Source organism: Acomys russatus, chromosome 15, assembly GCF_903995435.1.
Source record: "Acomys russatus chromosome 15, mAcoRus1.1, whole genome shotgun sequence".
NCBI lineage: Eukaryota > Metazoa > Chordata > Mammalia > Rodentia > Muridae > Acomys > Acomys russatus.
Genome location: NC_067151.1, coordinates 62,954,645 through 62,981,478, shown reverse-complemented (window position 1 = coordinate 62,981,478; position 26,834 = coordinate 62,954,645). Strand labels below are relative to the sequence as shown.

Genomic DNA, 26,834 nt, shown 5'->3' with positions numbered 1-26,834 from the left:
CTTGTGTTTTGTTTTCTGAATGATGTAGCTATCACAGCACTTTACCCTGACCCCCAAAAATTTTCTTAAGAAAGAGAAATTTTTTCTATGTAAAAAAATGAAACAATAATATTATACTTAAGAAAATAGTATATATATTTTTGGTTTTTTCAAGACAGGGTTTGTCTGTGTAGCCTTGGCTGTCCTACTTGCTTTGTAGACCAGGCTGGCCTTGTAGACCAGGCTGGCCTTGAACTCATAGAGATCTACCTGCCTCTGCCTCCCTGAGCACTGGGATTAAAAGCTTGCGCCACCATGCCCAGCAAACAAATTTTTTTTTTAGTTTATTTCTGGCTCTCTGTAGGTGTATGTCCACGTGTGTGTCCATACACATGTGTAGGTACCCACTGAGATTAGACAATGTGGTGATTTGAACAGAAATGGCCCCTATAGACTCACGTGTGTGAACGCTTGGCCCACAGGGAGTGGCACCACTAGGAAGTGTGGCCTTGCTGGCGGAAGTGCGTCACTGTGGGGTGGGCTTTGAGGTCTCATACAGCTCAGGCCCACAGGGAGTGGCACCGCTAGGAAGTGTGGCCTTGCTGGCGGAAGTGCGTCACTGTGGGGTGGGCTTCGAGGTCTCATACAGCTCAGGCCCACAGGGAGTGGCACCGCTAGGAAGTGTGGCCTTGCTGGCGGAAGTGCGTCACTGTGGGGTGGGCTTCGAGGTCTCATACAGCTCAGGCCCACAGGGAGTGGCACCGCTAGGAAGTGTGGCCTTGCTGGCGGAAGTGCGTCACTGTGGGGTGGGCTTTGAGGTCTCATACAGCTCAGGCCCACAGGGAGTGGCACCGCTAGGAAGTGTGGCCTTGCTGGCGGAAGTGCGTCACTGTGGGGTGGGCTTTGAGGTCTCATACAGCTCAGGCTATACCTACTGCAACAGGATCCTGCTTCCTGCGGACCAAGATGTAGAACCCTCAGCTCCGTCCCCAGCACCATGTCTGTCTACACACGGCCATGTCCCACCGTGGCAGTAATAGACTACACTTCTGAAACTCTAAACCAGCCCCAATTAAATGCTTTCCTTTATGAAAGTTGTCATGGGCCAGGCTTGGCAGTGCACACCTGAAATCCCAGCACTTGGGGAGGCAGAGGCAGGTGGATCTCTAAATTTGAAGGCAGCCTGGTCTACAAAGCAAGTTCTGGACAGCCAAGGCCACACAGAGAAATCCTGTCTCAAAAAACCAAAAACAAACCAAACCAAAACAAAATTTAAAAAACCCGAAGCAACAACAACAACAACAAAAACAACAGAGGAGTTATTAAGTGGGAGGATGAAGACAAGAAGTAGAAGAGGCAAAAGCAATGTCTGGGACCAAGAGGTCTTGCATAAGCTGGTGATTATGCCAAGCAAGTTTATTAAGAAGTAAAGCATTGTATATACTGTTGCAAGGGGGGTGTAGGGGAAAACAGCCAAGGTTAGCAGAGAGCTAAGTCACACAATGTTGGCAAGAGAACATGGCATACCTCAGACACAGGTAGGACTGATAACCACAGTCCAGGGGAAGAGTCCCCAGAAACTGCAACCTTGACTCCTTTGAGGCATTGGCCTCAGATCTAGACTGGCCTTGCCAAGTCTGCTCACGGAGAGAGACACAGAATTAATGTTCCCTTTGTCCTTTGATCAGGGCCTCTGAGAATGTCTTGGGTTGGTCTGGCTCCTGACACTTGGTCCTCAGTGGAAGTGTTTGGGAAGGGTTAGGAGGTGTGGCCTTGTTGGAGGAGCTGTGTCCCTGGGGGTGGGGAGGGCCGGGCTCTGCCATGTGTTTTTATGCCATGAAAATATTTTCTAATTTACTTGGTTATTTGTTCTTTGACTCATTTGTCTGAAAGCTCCTGTCCAAAGATATGTCTCTTCTGAGAGTCTAAGTCCTTTCACGCTGGCTATTGCTGTTCACCGTCACAGATCACGCTCACACTCACGCTCTGGCTGAGGGTTCTTTGCATTGACTATGGCAAGAAGCTCTTCATACGCTGCTCTCTAGTGCCTTCATTCCCCTTAGTGTCTGACAGACACAGGCAGAAGCCGTGCGGTTACAGTTGCTGTGTTGGTGTTGGGTGTAAGGACACTTACTTTTATGTTAACTTGACACAAGCTACAGTCATTTGGGAGGAGGGACTCTTCCTTGAGAAAATGCCTGTACTAAAACTTACAGGATGCAGTAACAGGGTCATCCTCAGCCACATAGAGAGTATGGAAAAGGTGGGGGTGGAGGTGGAGGGACATCTGTAATCCCAGCATGCAGGCAGCTGAGGCAGGAGGATCACAAGTTTGAGGCCAGCCTTGTTCATGTAGAGAGGGATTTTACATCAGCGTCACCATGACAGGCTTTGTTCACCACCAACCTCCATGGTGCATTTGCAGCAGCAGAACCTTTTCTGACTTAGTTAGGACGCTCACAACAGATCTGACAGGGGAGGTGTTAGTAAGCAACTTCAGAGGCTATTCTGAGGGCGGTTCAATTAGCTGCAGCCACAGCTCCCAAGTGCGGTAAACAGTCATGCCACTAAATGCCACCCCCCCCCCCCCCGCACCATCTGAGATGATTAACAAACACAACAGCATCCCACTTTGACGCAAGGACGCTGTGTTTCAGATCCCTTATCCTGAAAGCATTTGACACAAAAGTGCCACGTGGATTAAGAAGCACAGTCTACACTTACCAGTTGCTTGTTGTACTGTGGCAGAGGACATGGCTGGGTGCCAGCAGGCACCTTGTACACTGGTGTCACCAACATACTGGCAGGGTGGGCACAGATGAAGCGCACCTGCACAGTTTCCACTGAGGGACTAGGGTTAAGGACACCTGGGTGATTTCCGATCCGTAAAGTGAGACCCTGTAAGGAAACATTGGCGAGTTATTTGTGTGTAGCCTTGATGGTGGTCATGTGGCACAATCATTCTGGCTCCATGGTAGAGGAGTCCTTGTGGATGTGATACTCAGACAAATCCTGAGAGGTGTGTGCCTTCCCCACTGCACATTAAGTAACCTACTTTTTTATTTTTGATTTTTTTTTAAAGATTTATTTATTTATTATTATGTATACAGTACTCTGCTTGCATGTACTTGCAGAAGAGGGCGCCAGATCACATTACAGATGGTTGTGAGCCACCATGTGGTTGCTGGGAATTGAACTCAGGACCCTTGGAAGAGCAGGCGGCGCTCTTAACCACTGAGCCATCTCTCCAGCCCTAACCTATTTTTTTAAACAGTAGAAAGCAATCAAAGAAGACACCTTTGGCCTTTACACAAATACAATCCAGGCTGGTCTCAAACTCATAGCAATCCTCCTGCCTCAGCCTCCCAAGTCCTGAGATACAGATATGAGTCACCACACCTGGTTCAAGCTGTTTCTATAACCACATTCACAACAGCTATTATTCTTAGCAGCTAAAACGTGGAAGCAACTGCAGTGTTCATCAACGAGTGACTGTATGAACGTTACACATACATACAAACACACATACACGAACATGCATGCAGTGGAATATTACGAAGCCTTAAAAAGGAATAAAGCCAAGCATGATGGTACATGCCTGCCATTCCAGTACATTCCTTCTAGGGTCAAGATTTAAGGTTGATCTTGACTACGAAGTAGGTTAGAAGCCATCTTAACCTACCTGAGCTCCTGTCTGAATAAATAAATATTTTGTTTTGTTTTGTTGAGACAAGGTTTCCTATTTAACAGAGCCTTGGCTATCCTGGACTCACCTCAAACTCCCTGAGAACCGCCTGCCTCTGCCTCCCTGGGAGGCAGTGCTGGGATAAAGGGCATGTGCCACCATGCCTGGCTTAAAAAAAAAGGTTTTTTTTATAATGTTTTTTAAGGAAGGAAATTTTGACATGGTACAACATGGATGAAACTTGATAGCATTGTGCCAGCCATAAAAGAAAAAATAGCTTATGATTTCATATACATAAGATGTATATGCATGTCACGGAGACAGACAGAAGACAGTGGGTGCCAGGGTCTAAGGTAAGACAGCTGTGGGGGGGATGGTCTTCAATGGGTCTGGAGCTTCAGGTCTGTAAGATGGGAGGATGTGTAGCTGTTCCTCTGGACTAAAGCACTGGTCTTAGGTTCTGTCTCTGATAAAAGCAAGTTAAGGGATTGCAGGCGACAGTCCATCCTTGCAGGGGAGTTAGGTGGCAGAAAAGGGTTGCAGGTGACAGTCCATCCTCGCAGGGGGCTTAGGTGGCAGAGATTTGAAGCAGTCTCATTACAGCCACAGTCATGCGCAAAGCATAGCACCCAGGGCTCAGCTGGCACACCCATCCCTCTTCCTTGAGTCTTGGACCCAACCCAAACTCAGGTGTGCCTCCTTGTCTCAGTTAACTTTATTTAAATAAAAACAAACAAACAAACAAAAAACAAAAACAAAAAACTCCCTCTGGGCAGTGGTGCATGCTTTTAAGCCCAAAACACAGGAGGCAGAGGCAGACAGATCTCTGTGAGCTTGAGGCCAGCCTGGTCTACAGAGTGAGTTCCAGGAGAGCCAGGGTGACACAGAGAAACCTTGTTGGAGGTTGGTCTGATGTATTTTGATGCTAATTACTGCTTGCTGTTTCTGTGCCCCAAGACTGCTGTGTAACCTTGCCTAAGAAATGTATTCCTGTTTAGCCAATAAATAGCCAACACACTTGGGCAGGGAAAATGGAATAGGTGTGGCTGAGGTTCAAGGGATTTTGGGAGAGAGACCAGAAGAGACCAGAGGAGAAGAGCAGGGAGGAGGAAGGCCGTGATGGGTTAGGTGGAGGAAGAAGCACATGGCTGGCACATGGCATGGATGGAGATTTGGCCCAGATGATGATAATTAGCAAGTATTTGGAATTACAGAGGTAGCTTGATAGAAATTGTTAGAAGCCGATGGCATGGGATTGGGGCAGGGTATGGGATACCTGCCCCCATGTGGGAAGTAGTTTAGGGGATTAATATCTGCCCTGCCAGATTAACTAAGGCTATTTCAAAATATGACAGGTATCTGTGTCTTCATTGATTGCTAGCAGGTTAGAAAACAATACCCCAAGGCTGGGCGCGCCACCACGCCTTTAATCCCAGCACTTGGGAGGCAGAGGCAGGTGGATCTCTGTGAGTTCGAGGCCAGCCTGGTCTACAAAGCGAGTCCAGGACAGCCAAGACTACACAGAGAAACCCTGTCTTAAAAAAACAAAACAAAACAAAAGGAAAATAATACCCTGTAATAATAATCATAGGGCTAATAATAAACATTAGGCCTTTACTTATAAATTAAATACAACACCTTGCCTCAAAAACAAACAAACAAACAAACAAAATCCCTCACTGGCATGCCTACAGCCCCCTAATGTCACCAGTTCTTCAATGAGCCTTCCCTCCTAGAAAATTCTATGTTGGGTCATGTCCACAATCAAGCCTAACCTAATCACCCCGGGGGGCTGGAGACATGGCTGAGCACCTAGAAGGGCACCCTGCTTTTGTTGAGGGCATGAGTTCACTTCCCAAAACACATGTCAGCTGGCTCACAGCCGCCTGTGATTCCAGCTTCAGGAGATGTGAAACCGCCTGCTCCCACCACGGACCAGCGCCCACATTCACACACATCCACAGCACTAACCACTGCACTCTCCTTCTTAGAGGGAGGCTCACAGGACCCCTGAACTCAACCACACACCAGGCCTGAGGCTGGGGAGACAGCTCAGTGGATAAAGCACTTACTATGCAAGTGGGGGACTGGAATTTGGATCTCTAGAGCCTTTCAAAAAGCCAGAAAGGCAGGGCAGTCATCTGCAATCCCAGGACCAGAGACGGGATCTCAGGAGCAAGTTGGCTAGCCAAACCAGTTGGGATGGACAAGCTCCTGGGGTAGTGAGAGACTATGCCTCAATTAAGAGGCAATGAGAGAGAGAGTGATTAAGGAAGAGAAATTTTAGGCTGCACAGGCACTTGCACATGTGTGCCCACACGTGTGAATATATATTTACACATGTGTACCATACACAGGACACATATGAAGTAGAAACCAGGTTCAGAAAGCTTTGAAATTCAGCCAGGCGTGGTGGTGCATGCCTTTAATCCAAGCACTCGGGGGAGGCAGAGGCAGGTGGATCTCTGTGCGTTAGAGACCTGACTGGTCTACAGGAGTTCTGGCACAGCCAGGGTTACATTGAGCAACCCTGTCTCAAAACAAAACAAACACATAAAAAGTTAATAAGTAAATTCCAAAAGTTAAAAACAAAAGAACTGGGAACAGAGGGTGGTGAGATGGCTCAGCAGTTAAGAGCACAGTGCGCGCGCACATGCGCGCACGCGGACACACACACACACACACACACACACACACACACACACACACAAATTGCATAAACACATAAAAATGTGTGTTTTTTTAAAAAAGTATTATACTACAAGTTGCAACATTACACTGTTAGAAAAAGACTATTTTTCTTACCTGTTCCCCTAACTCCAGGCACAGGACTCGGTAGATGTACTGGTTCTGTTTCCTCTTAGCTGGCAACCGGACTTCTGTTACACTGATGCCTTCTTCCTTCTCCACGCTCAGCTCCAAAAAAAATCGGGATGGCTCCAAGACCCATGGATGAGGGCCCCCCTCAAATACCATTTCCTTCACAGACTGCCATGTCACCAAGGCCACTTGCACAGGGTCTACAGCCTGAAACAAATTAATCCCTATATAGTTAGGAATTCTTTTATTTATCTGTTTAGACAGAGTCAGGTCTCCCACACTTCTTGAACTTCTGATCCTACTGCCTCTACCTCCCCTGGGCCTGGATTGCCAGTGTGCCCTGCCATGCCTTTTTAAAAGTAATATAATAATAATAATAACAATAATAATAATAATAATAATAATAATATCTTTTTTGTTTGTTTTGTTTTGAGACAGGGTTTCTCTGTGTAGCCTTGGCTGTTGTACACTTTGTAGACCAGGCTGGCCTCGAACTCACAGAGGTCCCCGTGCTTCTGTCTCCCGAGTGCTGGGATTACAGGCATGCACTACCTTGCCTGGTAATTTTTATTGTTTAGAGATTATAATCTTTTGAGGTTTTTTGTATTATTTGTCACTGCGGACAGCCTTGCTTGCCCTGGAGCTTGCACTATAGCCCAGGCTGGCCTGGAACTTATAGAGACCCACCTGCCTCGCATCTTAGTGCTGGGATTGAATGCATGTGCCACCATACCTGGCTGAGATTATCACACAATTACATCATTTTCTCCCTTCCCTTTCCTCCCTCCAACACCACCCATGTCTACTCTCTCATTCTCTCTCAGATTCATGGCTTCTTTCTCTTTGTTGTTATGTCTGTGTGTGCGTGTACGTGTACCTGTGCATGTGTGTTCATATTCTTAACTACGTAAGTACAACCTGTTCAGTCTGTATAATGTTACCTGGATGTATGTTTTTCAGGACTGATCATTTGGCATTGGGTAACTGTGCTGGATAGCTTTAATGTCATTTGAAAGAAGGGACCTCAATTGAGAAAATGCCTCCAGCCGGGTGTGGTGTTGTACAGCTCCGCTAGTTCCCAGCTTCCTTCCCCAGAGTTTTAAAAAATAATTTATTTAATTTTATTTTATGTCCATTAGTGTGAAGGTGTCAGATTCCTTGGAACTGGAATTAGTGACAGTTGTGAGCTGCCATGTGGTTGCTGGGAATTGAACTGGGGTCCTTTGGAAGATCAGCCAGGGCTCTTCACCACTGAGCCATCTCTCCAGCTCTTCTTTCCCCAGAAACTTTAAATTAATTGTTTACCTTGCTTCTTTCATTAGTGTCAACCTTTTCTTATCTTTTAAAAAATATTAATTAATTAATTACTTTTATTTATTTATTATGTATACAGTGCTCTGCCTGGAGGATAATAGATCTCATTATAGATGGTTATGAGCCACCATGTGGTTACTGGGAATTGGACTCAGGACTTCTGGAAGAGCAGGCAGTGCTCTGAACCTCTGAGCCGTCTCTCCAGAGGTGCTACCTTTTCTTTATTCTAAGAGGCAATGGGTGAGTATTTGCTAATTTCAAACAGCAAGAATGTACAGATGTTACTTTTAGGTTTTAAAACCCCCATCTTTATGTGCACTGGTACTTTGTCTGCATGCAGGTCTGTGTGCGATGTGTGCACCTAGTGCCTGGTGCCTGTGGAAGACACAGAAGAGGGCATCAGATCCCCTGGGACTTGAGTTACAGACAGTTCTAAGCCACCACTTGGGTGCTGGGAACTGATGCAGGTCCTCTGCTCTCAGCTGCTGAGCCTTCTCTCCAGCCCATGGTTTTGGTTTTTGATGGACTTAAGCCAGCAGATCGGCTCTACATGCTTCTGCTTTGAGCCACTTGCCATAATATTTAATGGACCGACTCTTACGGCTCCAAACGGTGACTGCTGTTCTAAAATGCGTGGTGTAAGTACGGCTGACTCTTCTATAGGACAGGGCGTTGCTAAGAGGTCGTTTTCTTCAATAGGGAGGGACTATGCTAGGAGTCTGTGTGCCTGGTGTCTACGGAGGTATATACATATGCACAAATTCAGATGTTACCGTAAAGTGTCTTATGTACTTCATTTCCCACATCTTGTACCTCAGTATTAAAGAAAAAAGGTACATATCTAAAATTTGCTAATGCAAGATAAAGCTATTGCTAACGTTGTCAGGTGGGGATGTGGTTCCCTTGTGGGAGGGGGTGACTTGCGTATTTCTGGCTGGTAGAGAGCTTACCTAGCAGGCATGAGGCCCTGTGTACCATCCCGGTAGAGCATGAGCTGAGTGTGCTTCAGTAAGTACTATTGTAATCCCGCACTTGTGAGGTAGAGGCAGGAGGATGATCAGAAGTTCAAGATCATCCTTGGACACGTGTCTAACTGAATGCCAGCACGGGCTACATGAGACTCTGTCTCAAAGAAAAAAAAAGCTATTCCTGACTGAATGTATTGAGGACGCCTGAGGGATAACCTCCCGCATTGAGGCTGCCTGAGAGCTTAGATCTAAACTGAGACAACACTGAGTGAGTGAAGAGGTCACAGATCCTGAGGGGGAGAACAGAAGGCGAGCATCCAAGGCTCTCCCAGGCCTTCCATGGGACTGCTCACCTTTAGAGGTTCGTAAGCGGCAAACGTGGCACTGCTCCACACGAGCTCTTCCTGCCCAGTCACGCTGACTGTCACCAGAGTGTGGCCTGGAGAGGTGGCCGCTATGTGCACACTAGAGCAGTGCCTTGGTCCAGGTGTTTGGATACCTTTCAAGCAAAAGACATGATTTCAGGTAGCGATGGTGGCGCACGCCTTTAATCTAGCACTTGGGAAGCAGACGCAGGCGGATCTCTGTGAGTTCGAGGCCAGCCTAGTCTACAAATCGAGTCCAGGACAGCCAGAGCTACACAGAGAAACCCTGTCTCGAAAAAGAAAACAAACAAAACAAAACGAAGACATGATTTCAGCCAGGCATGGTAACACTCTCAACACTTGGGAGATGGCTGCAGAAGAGTCAGGAGTTCAGAGCCAGCCTCAGCTACAAGTGACTTTAAGGCAAGCCTGGACTACAGGAACCCCTGTCCCAACAACAAACACCCAGCCCAAAGCCCACATAACTTCAGTAGAGTAATAAATAGTCTATTTTTTTTTAAAGAAATTAAGATACGGAAACAATGATTTTTAACACATTAAAAGTATAACCTGGGGCTGGAGCAATGGCTCAGTAGTTAAGAGAACTGACTGCTCTTGCAGAGGACCCGAGTTCAGTTCCCAGCGCCCACACGTCCCCTCACAATCACTTCTAACTACTGCTCCAAAGGACCCCACACTGCTGGCCTCTGCAGGCGCCTGCAGTCATGTGCACATACCCACATACTGACCCACACACAACAACAACAACAACAACAACCCCAGCATTTGGCTGGGGATGACGTGCATACCTTTAACCCCATCACCTCAGAGGTTCAGCCTGGAACTTACTATGTAGACTAGGCTTGCCAAAGGCTATAAAGTGAGAGCCTCGAACTCACAATGACCCACCTGCCTCTGCCTCCCGAGGGCTAGGATTAAAGGCGTGCGCCACCACGCCCGGCTGGTCTTTATAAATAAAGTACTCAAGTTTTCCATTTCATTAGAAAAACATACTGGCAGGGCTAAGGACATGGCCGAGGTGATAGGGTAATTACTGGGCATGCTCAGTCCTCAGCACAGTGTAAATTGGGTATGGTACTGCATGCCTGTCATCCCAGCACTGGAGGCAGGAGGATCAAAAATTCAAGGTTGTCTTTGTTTACATAGCAAGTTCAAAGTCAGTCTGGGTTATATGAGGCTCTGTCTCAAAAAATAAAATAAAAGATAAAAATAATGTCTCTTTTTGAATATAGTATACTGTCATGAAATGACACGATATTTCTTTTAAAAAAGAAATACGATAGGGCTGGGGATACAGTGCAGTGGAAGGACACATGACTCGCAAGTCCAAGTCCTCACTCCTGAAAACAGAAAGACGGATATTAAAGAAAGAAGAAAATAAATGGAGGCCAGAAACGGAAAATGCTCCTAGGGCTGGAAGTGGACAGGTCAGCCACAGGGTTAGGAAGCTTAGCGCTGGGGATGGGGAGGCGGCTCAGAACATAAGCCACTTCCCGCGGAGGTGAGGACAGAGTTCAGATCCCCCAAACCCATGACAGAGCCAGGCAGGTGCGGTCATCACTTGGAATTCCAGTACTTGTGAAGAAGACAGGACCCCAAAACAAGCTGGCTAGCTAGATGAGGTGGGTGGGCTCTAAATTCACTGAGAGACTCTGCTTTGGTTAAAAGAAAAAGAAAACGGAGTGTGACTAAGGAAGACAGGTCCAGGATATTTGATCCCATTGTGAACCCCAAGATTGTCAACAATAAAAACCTGTTTCTTGTTTGGTGTGGCTCAGCCCTAACACACACCTTTACTCCAAGAACTTTCTGGGGTGTTTTTTGTTTTTGGTTTTTTTGGGAGGGCGTTTTTTGTTTTTCAAGACAGCTCTGGCTGTCCTGGAACTCGCTCTGTATCCACCACCACCTCATGGCTGAACTTTCTGTTTGTTGTAAACAGGTGATTATGGTGTGGTTTAGCCCTAGCACACACCTTTAATCCAAGAGTTTTCTGTACACAAGACTTAATAAAGTTAACCCTGGGTCAAGAGGTGGAACAAGAAACCAGCTGGCAGGGATTAAAGAGTAGGAGGGGTTTTGAGAGAAGAACATTTAAAACAGCATGGAGAAGGGCTGGTCTCAGCAGCTCATGTGGCAGGGTCTAGGCAGCTCAGCAGCTAAGCGACTGGCTCTGCACCAAGAGGAAGGTTACCAGGATGGCACAGTGAAAGTTCTGGGAGGCTGTCAAGCCTGCCCCTGCCAAGGTGGACATGAAGCCGGAAAAGGCTGTGGGAAAGGATAACTAACAGACAACAGTGCAAGCAAAAGGGAAGAGTGGAGCAAAGAGCAAACAGGCTGAAGTGACTGGCCAGCAAACCAGACTCCAGCCTCTGAGGTAGAAGAGCAAGAGGCCAAGCTGCCCAACTAACAATCCATCATATCTGTCGGTGGTCCCTGCCTCCCTTCTTGTACAATCTAGAGGAATATTTTTTTCTTTTTTTGGTTTTTTGAGACAGGGTTTCTCTGTGTAGTCTTGGCTGTCCTGGACTCACTTTGTAGACCAGGCTAGCCTCGAACTCACAGCAATCCACCAGCCTCTGCCTCCTGAGTGCTGGGATTAAAGGAATGCACTACCACGCCCGGCCAGAGGAATGTATATATATATATATATATATATATATATATATATATATATATATATATATATATATATATGTATTTTTTTTTTTTTTTTTTGGTTTTTCGAGACAGGGTTTCTCTGTGTAGCCTTGGCCATCCTGGACTCACTTTGTAGACCAGGCTGGCCTCGAACTCACAGCGATCCGCCTGCCTCTGCCTCCCGAGTGCTGGGATTAAAGGCATGCACCACCACGCCCGGCCAGAGAAATATTTTTTATCAACTATTTTGTAAGTGCAAGTTTTTTAGTAGCTCCAGAAACATTTTCTTGGGGGGAGGTGTTTTTGTTTTTCCAAGACAGGGTTTCTCTGTGTAGCCTTGGCCATCCTGGACTCACTTTGTAGACCAGGCTGTCCTTGAACTCACAGCGATCCGCCTGCCTCTACCTCCCAAGTGTTGGGATTAAAGGCGTGCACCAGCACGTCTGGCTTAGAAACATTTTTAAGAGGTGGAGGACTCCTACCTCATCCCATTTTTTAAGTGTAAATGATTTTTTTAAAGAGGTTAAACCATAGCCGGGCGGTGGTGGTGCACACCTTTAATTCCAGCACTTGGGAGGCAGAGGCAAGCAGATCAATGTGAGTTCGACGCCAGCTTGGTCTACATAGCAAATTCCAGGACAGCCAGAGCTGTTACACAGAGAAATCCTGTCTCAAACAAACAAACAAACAAACAAAAAAGAGCTTAAATCATTTGCTTGTTGTTTTGTTTTGTTTTGTTTTGTTTTTGTGAAACCAGGAAATAGCAGGATTCTGAGTCAGGGGCGGCTGTGACCGTCTCGGGGTCACCCTAACATTCTGTAGGGGGCCTAGTTATATCCTGCAGCACAGAGCACAGTAAACAGCAACTGGAGGCCCAGTCATGCGTTCGTTTCTAGAATATTAATATTTTCAGTTAGATCTGGTCTCCTGTTTCTAGCAGAGCCTCGTCCTGAGGACTCCACTTCTTGGTCCTTGCCCTGTCAGAACTGTAACGTCTCTCTCTGGTCATGGCAGTCCATTGCTCTAATAATCGTGATAACGTGCTGTGAAACGTGGAAACTTTGAGTATGTACTGTGTATGGCAGAAAACTGCGAGTCGGTGGAACTGAGGATTGTGAGCGTTTGGTTGTTATGTGAGGGCTTCAGGAAAATCTGTCAACTCTGAGTCCGGAATGTCACTGGAATAAGTTCAAAGAGAGACAACACATGGCTCTTCATTTGGGTATGTGAACACAACATGTGACTTCAGAGTCTGGGTACTTGTGTTAAGAATTAAAATGTCGAGCTGGAGAGATGGCTCAGAGGTTAAGAGCACTGACCGCTCCTCCAGAGGTCCTAAGTTCAATTCCCTACAACCACATGGTGGCTCACAATCATCTATAATGAGATCTGGTGCCCTCTTCTGGCCTGCATGTACACCTGCACTGTATACACAATAATAGATAAATAAATAAATATCAAAAATATTAAAAAAAAAAAAAAGAATTGAAATGTCAAAAAAAAAGAAAAAATTGAAATGTCTGTGTACTCTGTTCCTGAGCCAATAAAATCTCAATTGTGAAAGAGAATTTGTAATTTTCTGATTAAGAAGGACTCTGATTAGGCAGGCAGATCACAGTGAGTTCGAGGCCAGCCTGGTCTACAAAGGGAGTCCAGCAGGCAAGGCTACACAGAGAAACCCTGTCTTGAAAAACAAAAACAAAAAAAAGAAGCTTTTGGCCTTTTGGCCTTTGGGCTTTTAGCTTTGAGCTTTTGGGTTTTGGCTTTATTCTTTGGGATGTGAGCCAAGTAGGAAGGTCAGCCGGATGCTTTCTCTGCCTCTCTGAGCTAGCAGGTTTTCACCCCAGCATCTGGTTCCTGAGTCTTCACTGGTAAAATCAAACAATTTGGGATTTTCTTTCATTATAATAACGAAGACGCCAATATCAACTCCAAATCCAGGCCACATACACGTGTGAACACGAGTACATATATGCACATCGCACACAGACACGCCATTGCTGCCCCATGCTTTTAATTTCTACATTCATAACAAAAGAGTAGGGTGACACCTGTTTCAAGATAGTTGACAGAATTAATAAAGGTATTATAAAGAAGCTGGCCATAGGCAGGTATGGTGGCACACACCTTTAATCCCAGCACTCGGGGGGCAGAGGCAGGTGGATCGCTGTGAGTTCAAGGCCAGCCTGTTCTGCAAAGCGAGTCCAGGACAGCCAAGGGTACACAGAGAGACCCTGTCTCAAAAAAAAATAGGAGAAGGAAGCTGGCCGTGATAGCACATACCTTTCATGGCAGTACTCAGGAGGCTGAGATGGGAAGATTATGAGTTCAAGGCCAGCCTAGGCAACATAGCAGGATCCTCTGTGTGTGTGTGTGTGTGTGCGCGCGCGCGCGCATGCATGTGTATGTGAGTGCACATGTGTGGAGAGGAGAGAGGAATGAGGGGAAAGGAGAGAGGGAGAGAGAGTGGAAGGAGAGAACTGTAGGAATTAAACTACAGTGGTTGGTTCATTATTAATTCAGGGATGAAGGGTGAAAATTAGAAAAGCTTAGCCTTGCCTTCTTTGAAAAGAGTGAAGACTCCTTGCTTCTCTGAGCTGAGACCCAGAGGTAAGTGAGAGCAGTCTGTGAATGCGATGGCCTCTCTGGTCTCTGTGTTTACGTGGTACATAGCGATGGGGACCTCAATAATCTGGCCGATCTCCACGTCAGCTTGAAATGGTAACAGTTCCATTTTGTTCAGCTTCATGACATATACCTTGAGGAAAGGCAGTTAGCCTTTAGGGAAGTCTTAGGAGAGCCACTTAGAGACATACGTAATCTTGTGCTGTAAGTATACGTATGTAATCGATATTTAACTATATACATTTTGTTGTGGTGGCATACGCCTGATTTCAGCCCTTACGAAGCTGAGACCATAGGCAGACTCAAGTCACCTGGGCTACACAGTAAGAACCGTATCAACAACCATATATATATGCTCTTTATATTGTTGGTTTGTTTTATTTTTTTTGGTTTTTGTTTTTTTGGTTTTTCGAGACAGAGTTTCTCTGTGTAGCCTTGGCCGTCCTGGACTCACTTTGTAGACCAGGCTGGCCTCAAACTCACAGCGATCCGCCTGCCTCTGCCTCCCGAGTGCTGGGATTAAAGGCGTGCGCCATCACTCCCGGCTTGTTGGTTTGTTTTAAATGGGACTCTTTTTTTCCTTTTTTAAAAAAGTGTTTCTGCTTGGATGTGTGCATACACACCAGAAAAGGGCACCAGATCTCATTATAGATGGCTGTGAGCCACCACGTGGTTGCTGGGAATTGAACTCAGGACCTTTGGGAGAGCAGCCAGTGCTCCTAACCTCTGAGCCATCTCTCCTGCTCTCTATATTGTTATTTACATGTTTTACTTTTTTTTAATTTTAATTTTAATTTTTGGTTTTTAGTGACAGGGTTTCTCTGTGTAGCCTTGGCTGTCTTAGACTTGCTTTGCAGGCCAGACTGGCCTCGAACTCACAGAGATCCACCTGCCTCTGCCTCCCGAGTGCTGGGATTAAAGGCGTGTGCCACCACGCCCGGCTGATTCCCCATTTTCTATACCAGGAGCTACCAAATGCTGTCGTTAAATCTAGAGAGCGAAAGCACTGCTGTGAGCTCTCTGACTGCCCAGCCCTGCGCTTGTGTCTTGAAAGCCATGTCTGGAACACATGAATGAACAGGACACCTGTTAAAACTCTTTTTCCAAAGAGGCCATGTCCTGATATGGCTGGCCTCCAACGCACTGAGAGGGCTATGGAGTTAAAGGTGTGCATCACATACCCAGATTAGTTTTTATTATTACTATTACTACTACTACGTGTGCATGCAATATGTGTGTGTGCACAGGAATGCTATGGAGGCATACCATATGTGCACATGGAAATGAGAGAACAATTTTTATAGTATTTTCTCCTGGAATGTGGGTTTCAGGGTTTGCCTGTCAAGCGCTTTCAAAGCTGCTGAGTCATCTCATCGGCCCAGCATTTCGATTACATAATTTAAGTAGCAGTGAGGCATGCTTTAAAGTACTGCATACATCTTCCCTTGAGACATTACATGTTTTCATGGTCACGAGTCTTTGCACCTAGCCTTTAGCTTCTTCTTCTTCTTTTTTTTTTAGGCCGGTTGGCCTCGAACTCACGGCAATTCACCTGCCTCTGCCTCCTGAGTGCTGAGATTAAAGGCGTGTTCCACCACTGCCTGGCTTTGCTTTTAGCTTCTTTAAGGTAGTGATGTCTGTAGAGAAATTTTAATTCAGATCGTTACTCTGCCAAGAGATCCCATCCGAAGACCTTCTAGGTCTGTGTGATCTGGCTGGGGTACAGACACATCTTTAATGCCAGGAGACAGAGGCAGGCAGATCTCTGAGTTCTGGTCAGTGTGTTTCAGGCAGTTTGCTTGAGAGTGAGTTGAGAAGCAATACAGAGGGGTTGAGTTATGACAGTTCAGTTTATGTAATTCAGAGGCGGTTTTTTGTTTTGATTTGTTTTGTTTTTTCGAGACAGGGTTCTCTGTGTAGCCTTGACTGCCCTGGACTCACTGGACAAATGCCAAGTCACACAGGGAAAAGCAGCATATGCCATAAACTGAAGAAAAATAGAAAAATGGTCCTATAATTTGGTGTGGTTTTGTTTTGTTTTTCTAGACAGGGTTTCTCTGTAAAACACTGGCTGTCCTAGACTCTCTTTGTAGACCAGGCTGGCCTCAAACTCTCAGAGATCCACCTGCCTCTGCCTCCCAAGTGCTGGAATTAAAGGTGTGTACCATCACACCCATACAGAATTAGTTTTCTTTTTTAAGTTCATGCCTCATTTTTGTTTGAGACAGTGCCTCGGGTGACCCAGCTTGAGGCTGACCAAATTCCTCATCTTTCTTCTTTTAACTCCCAATTGCTGAGATAACAGGTGTGTGCTACCAAGCCTGGCAAGCAGTCCCTCTGTTACAGATAGATTAACTAGCCAAGCTATGAGGCCAGTAGTCAGGTCAGCATGAAAGGCAAGGATGCGCACAGCAGGTAAGAGCACAGACGGTGGATAAGGCTGAAGCCTGATGTCTCCGGACAGCCATTTGTGCTTGGTCTATGATGGTGGACTCCTTTTTCTCAGTGGAGCTCTCACTCCACCTGATCTGATAACCCCAGGAGTGCCACATAGCCCTCAAGGAAGATTACAGGCCTGACTCCTTCCTGGTAAGGAACTTGTCCAAGCACAGGGAGTTTCCAGAAGTACCCCACCTTATGCTAAGGAAATGACCTTTAATCTTACCTGGAAGTTACCCTCTCACCCTTAGGATAATGAAGTACTGTGTTTTCCTTCTTGTGATAGGGCCACAAGCTACTACATGTAAATGAGGCACTGCACCACTGCATGCAGATTAAGTTTCCTGGCACCTCTACCCCTAGCAAATGAAACATTCATCTTCAAACCCATGCCCACTACCACGGCAAGGTTTAGAAATCAAGGCTGGCTGCTGTGCTTCCTCTCTCTCAGGTGCTTGCCATTCGCACCATGACCATCTGAGACTCCATTTATTCTGGGGAAGAGTTGCCACTGAATGCCCAGGGCTTAAGTGCCGGTCAATGCAGTCAAGACAGCAATGGCAAAGCTGCTCCAGCCGGGAGCTCAGTGCAGAGACACCGGGCCTGGCCTGGGCTGCTTTAGGGCTTCTACCGGATTCCTCTGCCATGCATAGCCCAGCACACAGGGCTGTAACACTTTTGGTATCATCACAGGCTTGGGAAGCTCCAGAGACTCCACTGCCATCTGATACCCAGCAATCTCATTCTAAAAGAGCTAAATTGTAGCACCTGGTAGAAAAAAACAAACCATGTAGCTGAAGATGATGCTGAACCTCCAGCTGTTCTGTCTCACCTCCTAAGTGGCCTCGCTGCCTGCCTGCTGGGATTAAAGGCGGTCGCCACCACCACACAGCTAGAGTAAAATTTTTAAATGGTCAAATTGGACTAGATGTAGTTTCAAACGTGTTCCTACACTTAAATTTAGAAGTCATGGGGCTGGAGAAATGACTCAACAGTTAAGAGTTCTTGCTGCTCCAGGTTTAAGTCCCAGAACCCACATGGCAACTCACAACTGTCTGTAATGCCAGTTCCAGGGAATCTAATGCCCTCTTATGGCTTCCACGGATACTAGGCACAAAAGTGGTACACAGACATACAGACACACATAATTTATTTACATTGAAAAAAAAAATAAGCCGGGCATGGTGGCGCACGCCTTTAATCCCAGCACTCGGGAGGCAAAGGCAGGTAGATTACTGTGAGTTCAAAGCCAGCCTGGTCTACAAAGAGAGACCAGCACAGCCAAGGCTACACAGACAGACCCTGTCTCGAAAAATAAAGAAAGAAAAATAAAGAAAGAAAAATAAAGAAAGAAAGAAATACATTTAGATAGCAGTGTCCCAGAGATGCTTTGTTTTCTTTAAAGAGACATTTACCTTCATTTCTCCAGATCGAAAAGGATTTTGTATATCTCGTGCCAAAATGGTGCTGTCCCCTCTCACCTGACCTGCAGTTACCACTCCTTTGGTGGTGACCATGGCCACAGGTTCATTAGAAGAGGTCCAGGTGAAGTTGCCACTACCGCCCTCTACCTGTGAGAAACCACAGCCTGTGAGGACGTCTTCTGGGAGGAGATCAGAATGTCAGTGAAAATGTAAAACTTGACTGGTGAAGTCAAGTTTAAAAAGTAATAAAGCTCAGCTGGAGAGATGGTTCAGCAGTTAAAAGCACTGGCTGCTCTTCCAAAGGTCCTGAGTTCAATTCCCAGCAACCACATGGTGGCTCACAACCATCTATAATGAGATCTGGTGCCCTCTTCTAGCCAGCAGGGGTACACGTAGACAAACACTGTACATAATAAATAAATTTAAATAAAAAGAAAATAATAAAGCTATATAACAGGCTGTCTCTGCATGTGCTAAGAAGCCATGAGTCTGCAGTGACATAGGGAAGTGAGCAAGAAGAGCATTAGAGGGAGGTTAACTAGCTATCAACGCACAGGAGGTCACAGGGGCATCGGGGAATGTGACAAAGGGTCATAAAACTCACAAGGAATCGATTGATGGCAAAGGCTGAAAGCACACTGAGTTACACTACTAAGTTGGTGGAGAGGTAAAAGCTAACAATAAATCTGGGAGTGGGCTGTAGCTCAGCCTGTAGAATGAAGCCCTGGGTTCAGTCCCCAGCCCTGCATAAACCTGCTGTGACACTGCAGGACTGTAACCCCAGCACTCAGGAGCTGAAGGCAGGAGAGCCAGAGGCTGGGGAGTGAGTTCAAGGCCAGCTTGAGCTACATGCCCAAACTTTTTTATTAAGTCACCTATTAGAGAAACTGATTTATTCCTGTGCGAATTCTGTTATTAGAGGATGCCATACCTGAACTCTGTAACGATTTACTATTCCCAGAGGATGGTGTGGAAACGCTAGAACGCTGGGTCTGAGCTGGATAGGAAAGTAAATCCTCACCTCTCGCTGGTGACTGATTTGACACGTTTGAGGATGAGAACTGTTGCTCTGCTGGGACAGGAAAAGACACATCAAGATAGATTTCCTAGGACAATTTCTTTGACGTGGAAAACATGAGCAAAATGGTTCCTTAAGGAAATATTCAACCATCTTGTACTTCTAAAAGAAAAAGAACTGCGCGTGGCGGCACCGAGACAAGTAACACAGGAGGACCAGGAGCTGAGGTTACCAGACAGGCTGGCTTTTTACTTCTTTGTTTGTTTGAGACAGGGTTTCTCTGTGTAGCCTTGGCTGCCCTGGACTCACTTTGTAGATGAGGCTGGCCTCGAATTCACAATGTTCCACCTGCCTCTGCCTCCCGAGTGCTGGGATTAAAGGTGTGCGCCACCTGCCCAGCCAGGCTGTGTTTAAAGGATAAAGGGGCCAGAAAAATAGAAACATGCAGAGTTGTTCTAGTTTACTTTCTACTGCTGTGACAAAGACCATGACCAAAAGCAGCAGAGAGAGGCATGGTTCCATTTCATCTTATAACTCAGTGTGTCCCGAAGGGAAGTCAGGGCAGGAGTGCAAAGCAGGAGTCTAGAGGCAGCAACTGAAGCTGAGCCATGAGCAATGCTGCTCGCTGGCTTGTTCTCCACGACTTGCTCAGCTCTTCTTATACACCCTAGGACGACTCGCCTAGGGATGGCACCATCGACAGACTTGTTAGTCAATTAAATAATAAATACAAATTCTGCTGGGTGTGGTGGCGCAGGCCTGTAATCTCAGCACTTTGGGAGGCAGAGGCAGGTGGATGTCTGAGTTTGAGGCCAGTCTGGTCTACAAAGCAGGAGTCCAGGACAGAGAAACCTTGTGTCAAAAACAAAAACAAACAGATACAAATTCTAAGGAAGACTCAGTTCTTGTCTCTGTTTGCCAGCACTGGTGGCCACAGCTAAGACTAACTCCTGTGTCCCTTACACAGAAGCCCCTTCTAGTATGGAAGTCATCCAAAGGGAAAAATATCAGCAAGGACACTGCTGTCCACTTCAAGAAGCAAAAAGCAAACATGCTGACGCATGGAAGGCAGAAATGTTGGCACAGGGCTGTGAGCTCAGCACTCGGGATTTCGAGTTCAAGGCCAGCCTCAGATACATGGAGAGAGACTCCGGGTCAGAAAAACAATATAAAAAAACCCTGGAAATAAGGTTCAAAGTTCAATGTCAGGGGCAGGGGTAAATGAATCAGCATTTGGAATTTTGAGAATTAAAAAAACCTTATGTGGGGCTGAGGGCTGGTTACGTCTGTATGGCTATTGCAGAGGCCTTGGTTTAGTTCCTAGTGTTCCCATTAGAAGTCTCACAACTGCCTGCAGCTCCAGCTCTAGAGAATCCAGTGTTTTCTTGTAGCCTCAGAGGTCACCTGCACACAGGTACACCCCCCACCCCGAGACACTACGACTTAAAAATAATCTTTTCCTTTTAAGCTTCTTACTAGTGCCTGATATCTCTCTCTCTTTCCACACCGCCCCCCCCCCCCCGCGAGTGTGCACACACACACACATACACACTGTTTCTTTTGGCTTGTTTTTCAAGACAGGGTCTCTCCATGTTAGCCTTGGCTGTCCTGGACTCGCTTTGTAGACCAGGCTGGCATCAAACTCACAGAGATCCACCTGCCTCTGCCTGCCAGAGTGCTGGGTTGACAGGCATGTGTCACCGCCCAGGTCTTGAAAAGGTTTCTTAAAGAACTGCGTGTTCTATGCTGTGGAAGGCTAGTCTGTAGAGACATGCAATCCCAACTGTAATGTGAGAAAGATGGCATGTCACAGCTGCTCTAAATCAGAGCAGCCTGCCCTGTCGGGGTGCCCAGGAAACGGGCTGCTTCAAGACTCCTACCTCCTGAAGGCTGGACGTCAGATTCGCACTTATCACCACAACTCCGTCTCTCAGGGCTTTTACTACATGGTAAGACCCGTTTGAAGTGCTTAGCTGCTCTTCAAAGTACTCCTTCAGAAGCTGGAATGTAATCTTGAGATTCTGAAATCAGTCCAACAGCAACAAATCTGAAGATGTATTTTCCCCTAAAATCATTTTAATGCCAAACTGTAAATGAGACTGGAGTTATGCATTTCAGGCATGGAGACCTAAGAGCAGGGTTTGGTGTGTGTGCTGGGGAGATGGCCCTGGGACTGTGAGCGCTTGCTGCTCTTGTAGAAGACCCAGCTAAGTTCTCATCCACAGAGTGGTTCACCTTAGCTCCAGGGGATCCAACACTTCTGGTCTCTAGGGGCACTTGAACTCACATGTACATACCCACATACACATAATTAAAATAAATAAACAGGAGCTGGGCATGGTGGCGCATGCCTGTAATCCCAGCACTCTGTGACTTCGAGGCCAGCTGGGTCTACAAAGAGAGCTCAGGACAGCCACAGCTGTTACACAGAGAAACCTTGTCTTGAAAAACCAAAAAATAAGCTGGGCGTGGTGGCGCACGCCTTTAATCCCAGCACTCGGGAGGCAGAGGCAGGCGGATCGCTGTGAGTTCGAGGCCAGCCTGGTCTACAAAGTGAGTCCAGGATGGCCAAGGCTACACAGAGAAACCCTGTCCGACACGCACCCCCCCCCAAAAAAAAGAAAAAGAAAACCAAAAAATAAACAAACAGGAGCTAGGTGACAGTGGCCCCAGCACTCAGGAGACAGAGGCAAGCAATCTCTGTTATTTTGAGGCCAGCCTGGTCAACACAGCAAGTCCAGGACAGCCAAGGCTACATGGAGGAACCCTGTCTCGAAAAAACAACAACAACAACAAAAAAAAAAAAAAAAAAAAAAAAAATTAAAAAGACCAACAAAATGTTTTTAAAGCTTTGTAATTAATTAATTTAAAAAAGAAGAAAAAACAAACCGTTTGCTTTCCCTCATGGCAGCCCTAGGGTGGAAAAGATGTGAGTCTGAAATGGAATCCACATCAGAAATAGTGGAGACACAGAGTTAGGAGAGCCCATTGTGGCTCCTATGACAAGCCCTGGCAGTCCTGTGCAGGAGCACGCGTCCCACCTGAGGGCCACCTGAGGTCCTCCTGAGGGTGGGTATGCAGGGTGAGGCTTGTCTCAGCTGTTACTGGTCTCGTCAACCCTTCCTGTAATTCTGATGATATTATGACTTCTGTTTCAGCATGCACCAAAGACAGCATAATAAAAACTAATAACTTGTTGTGTACAGAGGTAAAGCATGGGAGCAAAGGAAAAAAGGCCACACAGGCGGCGCACTCCAGGAGCTGCCCGTAAAGGGCATGACAAGAGAGAGGGCTGCAGGGGGGCTCGTTGGGAGAGTGCTTATCTTGCATGCTTGAGGCCCTGGATTGGACCTGGGAGACACACACACACACACACACACACACACACACACACACACACACACACACACACACACACACACACCCGCTACCTGTAATCCTAGTACTCTCCCAAGTAGAGGCAGGAAGATCAGGAGTTCGAAGCCATTGTCTGCTGCATAGCTAGTTAAAAGTCCAGCGTGGACTTAGGAGTGAAAGAAGACAGAACAAAAAACAAAGGAGAGAAAAAAAGAAAAAAAAAAAGGAGAGGCTCACCTCAGAAACATAGACCCGTGTGCTGCTCTTATCAAAGACTTCCACTGTGATGACGTACACCTGCCCCACCTCCAGACTCCAGCGGCCCCCAGGGTGGATGGTGAAACCTGCAGGCAAAGGCGAAGCCGCAAGAAGCAAGAGATGGGAGAGGCCTGCTGAGGAAGCTGTGTGGAAGGCACACTGGCGATGGGTGGAGACAGACTTCACAGCCAGGCACGGTGGCGCACGCCTGTAACCCCAGCACTAGGCAGGCAGAGGCAGGCCAACTCTGTGGGCTCAAGGCCAGCCTGGTCTACAAATGGAGTCCAGGACAGCCAGGGCTACACAGAGAAACTGTCTTGAAAACCAAAAACAAACACTTTCAGGCCAAGTGTGGTGGTTTGAAATAGGAACGGCCCCCACAGGCTCATATATTTGAATGCTTGGTCATTAGAGAGTATTGATACTCGACAGAGAATAGGGAGTGTGGCCTTGGTGGAAGATGTGTGTTACTGGGGGTGGGCTTTGGGGTTTCAAATGTCTCACAAAAATAAATAAACAAATAAACAAATAAATAACAGCAACAAACCCCACCGTTCCTTCCACTTTATAAATACATACAGTGTCCTTTATCACAGCCCACACATCTCTACCCACCTCCTCTTCTTCCCCGGGCTTTCTTTTCTCCCTATGTGTGTGTGCATGCGTGCGTGCGTGCGTGTGCTTGGGCTGGAAGGACAGCTCTCACAAAGGACCTAAACCATGCGTGGTGGCGCACGCCTTCAATCCCATCACTCAGGAGGCAGAGGCAGGTGGATCTCTGTGAGTTCAAGGCCAGCCTGGTCTATAAAGTGAGTCTAGGGCAGCCAAGGCTACACAGAGAAACCAAAAACAAAACAAAAAAATTTAAAAAACACATCATATTTCTTTGTTACTTTCCTCTGGTGATAAACACCATGACTGAGTTTGGCGGTTTGAATGAGATGCCCCCCAGGAAGCTTCAGGCATTTTTTGGGCCCCAGTTAGCGGCTGTTTGGGGAGGACTAATAGGTTCAGCCTGACTGGAGGATGCATGTCAGGTGTGAGCTTTCCGGGCCTCCTGCCTTCCTGGGCACTCTCTTTCCTGATTGTGCATACAGATGGGCCTGCTGAGCAGCTGCCCAGCACACACCTGCCAGCTGCCATGCTCCCTGTCAGGGTAACGAGGGATCTCTATCCCTTTGGAAATACAAGCCCCAAGTAAACCTTCCTTCTATAGTTATGCTGTCATGTCACAAAAACAGACGTGACATATCAAAGCTGGGCATGGTGCTGCTCACTTTTAATCCCAGCGCTTAGGAGACAGAAGCTGACAAATCTCAGAATAAAGGAAAGTAGGAAGCGGGGAGAATACATCAAAGTTACATGGAATTCAAAGTCTCAAAACAAAGGCTGAGACTTTGGCAGCCCTTTTATGTTCATTTTGGTGAATTCATTTAAATTATTCAACTTTCTGAAAGCCACTATCTAAAATTACCTAAAAATCCAGGCTCTACTACATATATGGTAGAGTTAGGGAGTCCAGTCAAAGAGCGCATATGAACATCTTAGTTTTTGCTTAAGGAAATTATCTGTGCCAGCTTTGGGTACAAAAAGAAAGATGAGTCTCTGAAGAGAAAGTAAATAAGTGTACAAACAAAACTACACACAAAAAAGCCCATCTTTTATTTTACTTGGATAGCCAAATTTAAATATGAACACTTCTGAGAAAAGCCTAAGGCAGGCCCAACAAGATGTAACACGTAGGTGCCAGCACCCTGAAGACACAAGTTAGAAAGAGAAAGCTGACTTCCACAGGCTGTCATCTCAGCTACACACACACACACACACACACACACACACACACACACACACACAAATAAAAGTAATAAGCTGAGGCACGCCTGTAATCCCAGCACTCGGTGAGGCAGAGGCAGATGGATTACTGAATTCGAGGCCAGGCTGGTCTACAAAGGGAGTCCATGACAGCCAGGGTTACACAGAGAAACCCTGTCTCAAAAAACCAACCAAAAAAAATTAATAAATGTAATAAAAAAACGTGAGGATTGGAGAGGTGCTCGGGCCTAAGAGCACTGGCTGCCTTCCGAAGGATCTGGGTTCAGTTCCCAGCACCTGCACAGCTCACAACCATCTGTCCCCGAAAATTCTACACACACATGAGGATAAAGCACCCACAGACACAGAATCTCATATTTGAAGAAAATGAAATGGAAAGATGATCATGTTCTCGGGTTTTAAATTACATTTAGCTATAGAACTATTGCTTCAAATAATGTCTCCCCAAGGAGCCCGATAGAGAACGCAGGAAGCCATGGTATACTGTTTAGGAGGAAGGCGAGACCTTTGCCTGAAAATAGACACTGTGGTAGGTTGGAAACAGGTAAGACTTGCCACCCAGCGACATGCCTGGAGCTGTGCTGCTTCCCAGTCTCTAGAAGTTGTAGCAAACATTTAATGCCAAACACTTCTTTGCCATCAAAACACCGTGGGAGCTACAGCGGTGGCCTCTCTCTTAGAGCACTGGCCGCTCTAGCAGGGGCCCAGGTTGGATTCCCAGCCCCTGACTCACATGCCGCCGGCCCCTGACTCACACTCCACTGGCCCCTGACTCACACTCCACTGGCCCCTGACTCACACTCCACTGGCCCCTGACTCACACTCCACCGGTCTCCTCTGCTTCACTTCCTGTCAGTGAACTTGCTGCCCTGTTCCCTTCAGTTCCAACTTCCTCCTCTTTAACTCACAGCCATTTGCAAGTTTCTCTTCCTTTCTCTTGGGCTGGGGATGCAGACCAGCTGTCAGAAGGTTTACCCAGCAAGATGAACCCCTGGGGTCCCTTCCTAGCACCCTATAAACCAAAAGTGTGGTACACACCTGCAAACACAGCACCTGGGGGGTGCAGGAGCAAAAGCTCAGGTTATCATCTGCTACACCATGACCTTGAGGCCAGCCTGGGCTACATGAGACCTGTCTCTCAAAAACAGTAGCTCTCTTGACGTTTTTTTCTAGTTTCTACCTGCTTCTCTTTCCTTCTTTTCAAAACCGAGCTATTTTTACTGATAGCGCTACCCAGACTTCCCGCTACCCAGACTTCCCACTACTGCAGCCTTTTAGCTTTCTTTTATTGTAACATTTTTATTTTATGTGAATGGGTGCCCGCGTGTGCAGTATGTCTGTGCGCCGTGTGCATGCGCAGTGCCCGAGGAGGCCAGAAGAGACCATCAGAGCCTCTGAACCTGCAGTCACAACTACCACATAGACCCAAGAATCGAACCTTGGTCCTCTGGAAGAGCAGCACTGCTGTTAACAGCTGAGCCATCTCTCCAGCCCTTCGTTCACCCCCTTTTTTTTCTTTTGGTTTTTCAGGACAGGGTTTCTCTGTGTAGCCTTGGCTGTCCTGGACTTGCTTTGTAGACCAGGCTGGCCTCAAACTCACAGCGATCCACCTGCCTCTGCTTCCCGAGTGCTGGGATTAAGGGCGTGCGCCACTATGCCCTGCCCTTCATTCACTCTCAATAAGGTATTTTTACCAAGAACCATGCCTAATGTGCTCAGAGAAATTCAGATTGACCACTAAAACTTGAACCAAAGGATACTTTTGTGGACAAACACAAGGTTAGTGTGACCCAGTTGGAGAGCAGTCACCACAGCTGTTTTCTCATCCAGGACAGCCACTTTTCCGGACGGATGCCCATTATCTGTAACAATGTGGTCTTGCAATTCCAAGGTATAATGTTCCAGGGGAAATTTCACCTCTGTAAGGCATGAAAGGCAGACACAAGTCACAGCAGCAGCCACTCCAGGGAGAGTGTTGGCCCAGCGCACCGTGTGACAAGGCACTGGAACTGAAACCAGCGGTAGGATTTGTTTCTAATGCCCTTTTCCCAGTGATGAATCTGCAGCTTCTGGAAAGAAGGCATGCTGCAG

The 26,834-nt window shown here is 46.7% G+C and overlaps 1 protein-coding gene across 1 annotated transcript in view; it reads right to left on the bottom strand.

Moving 5' to 3' along the window:
* Nup210l (nucleoporin 210 like) overlaps window positions 1-26,834 on the bottom strand; it is a 98,127-nt gene that overhangs the window by 49,794 nt on the left and 21,499 nt on the right. Inside the window, exons 7-16 of the mRNA XM_051156931.1 lie at window positions 26,504-26,662; window positions 24,385-24,453; window positions 22,890-22,996; window positions 21,176-21,316; window positions 19,209-19,346; window positions 18,269-18,424; window positions 14,349-14,547; window positions 9,120-9,265; window positions 6,470-6,691; window positions 2,704-2,877 (exon numbers count right to left, since the gene is read on the bottom strand). Of these exons, the coding sequence (XP_051012888.1) occupies window positions 2,704-2,877; window positions 6,470-6,691; window positions 9,120-9,265; window positions 14,349-14,547; window positions 18,269-18,424; window positions 19,209-19,346; window positions 21,176-21,316; window positions 22,890-22,996; window positions 24,385-24,453; window positions 26,504-26,662 (1,511 nt within the window). The remainder of the gene's footprint in view (window positions 1-2,703; window positions 2,878-6,469; window positions 6,692-9,119; window positions 9,266-14,348; window positions 14,548-18,268; window positions 18,425-19,208; window positions 19,347-21,175; window positions 21,317-22,889; window positions 22,997-24,384; window positions 24,454-26,503; window positions 26,663-26,834) is intronic.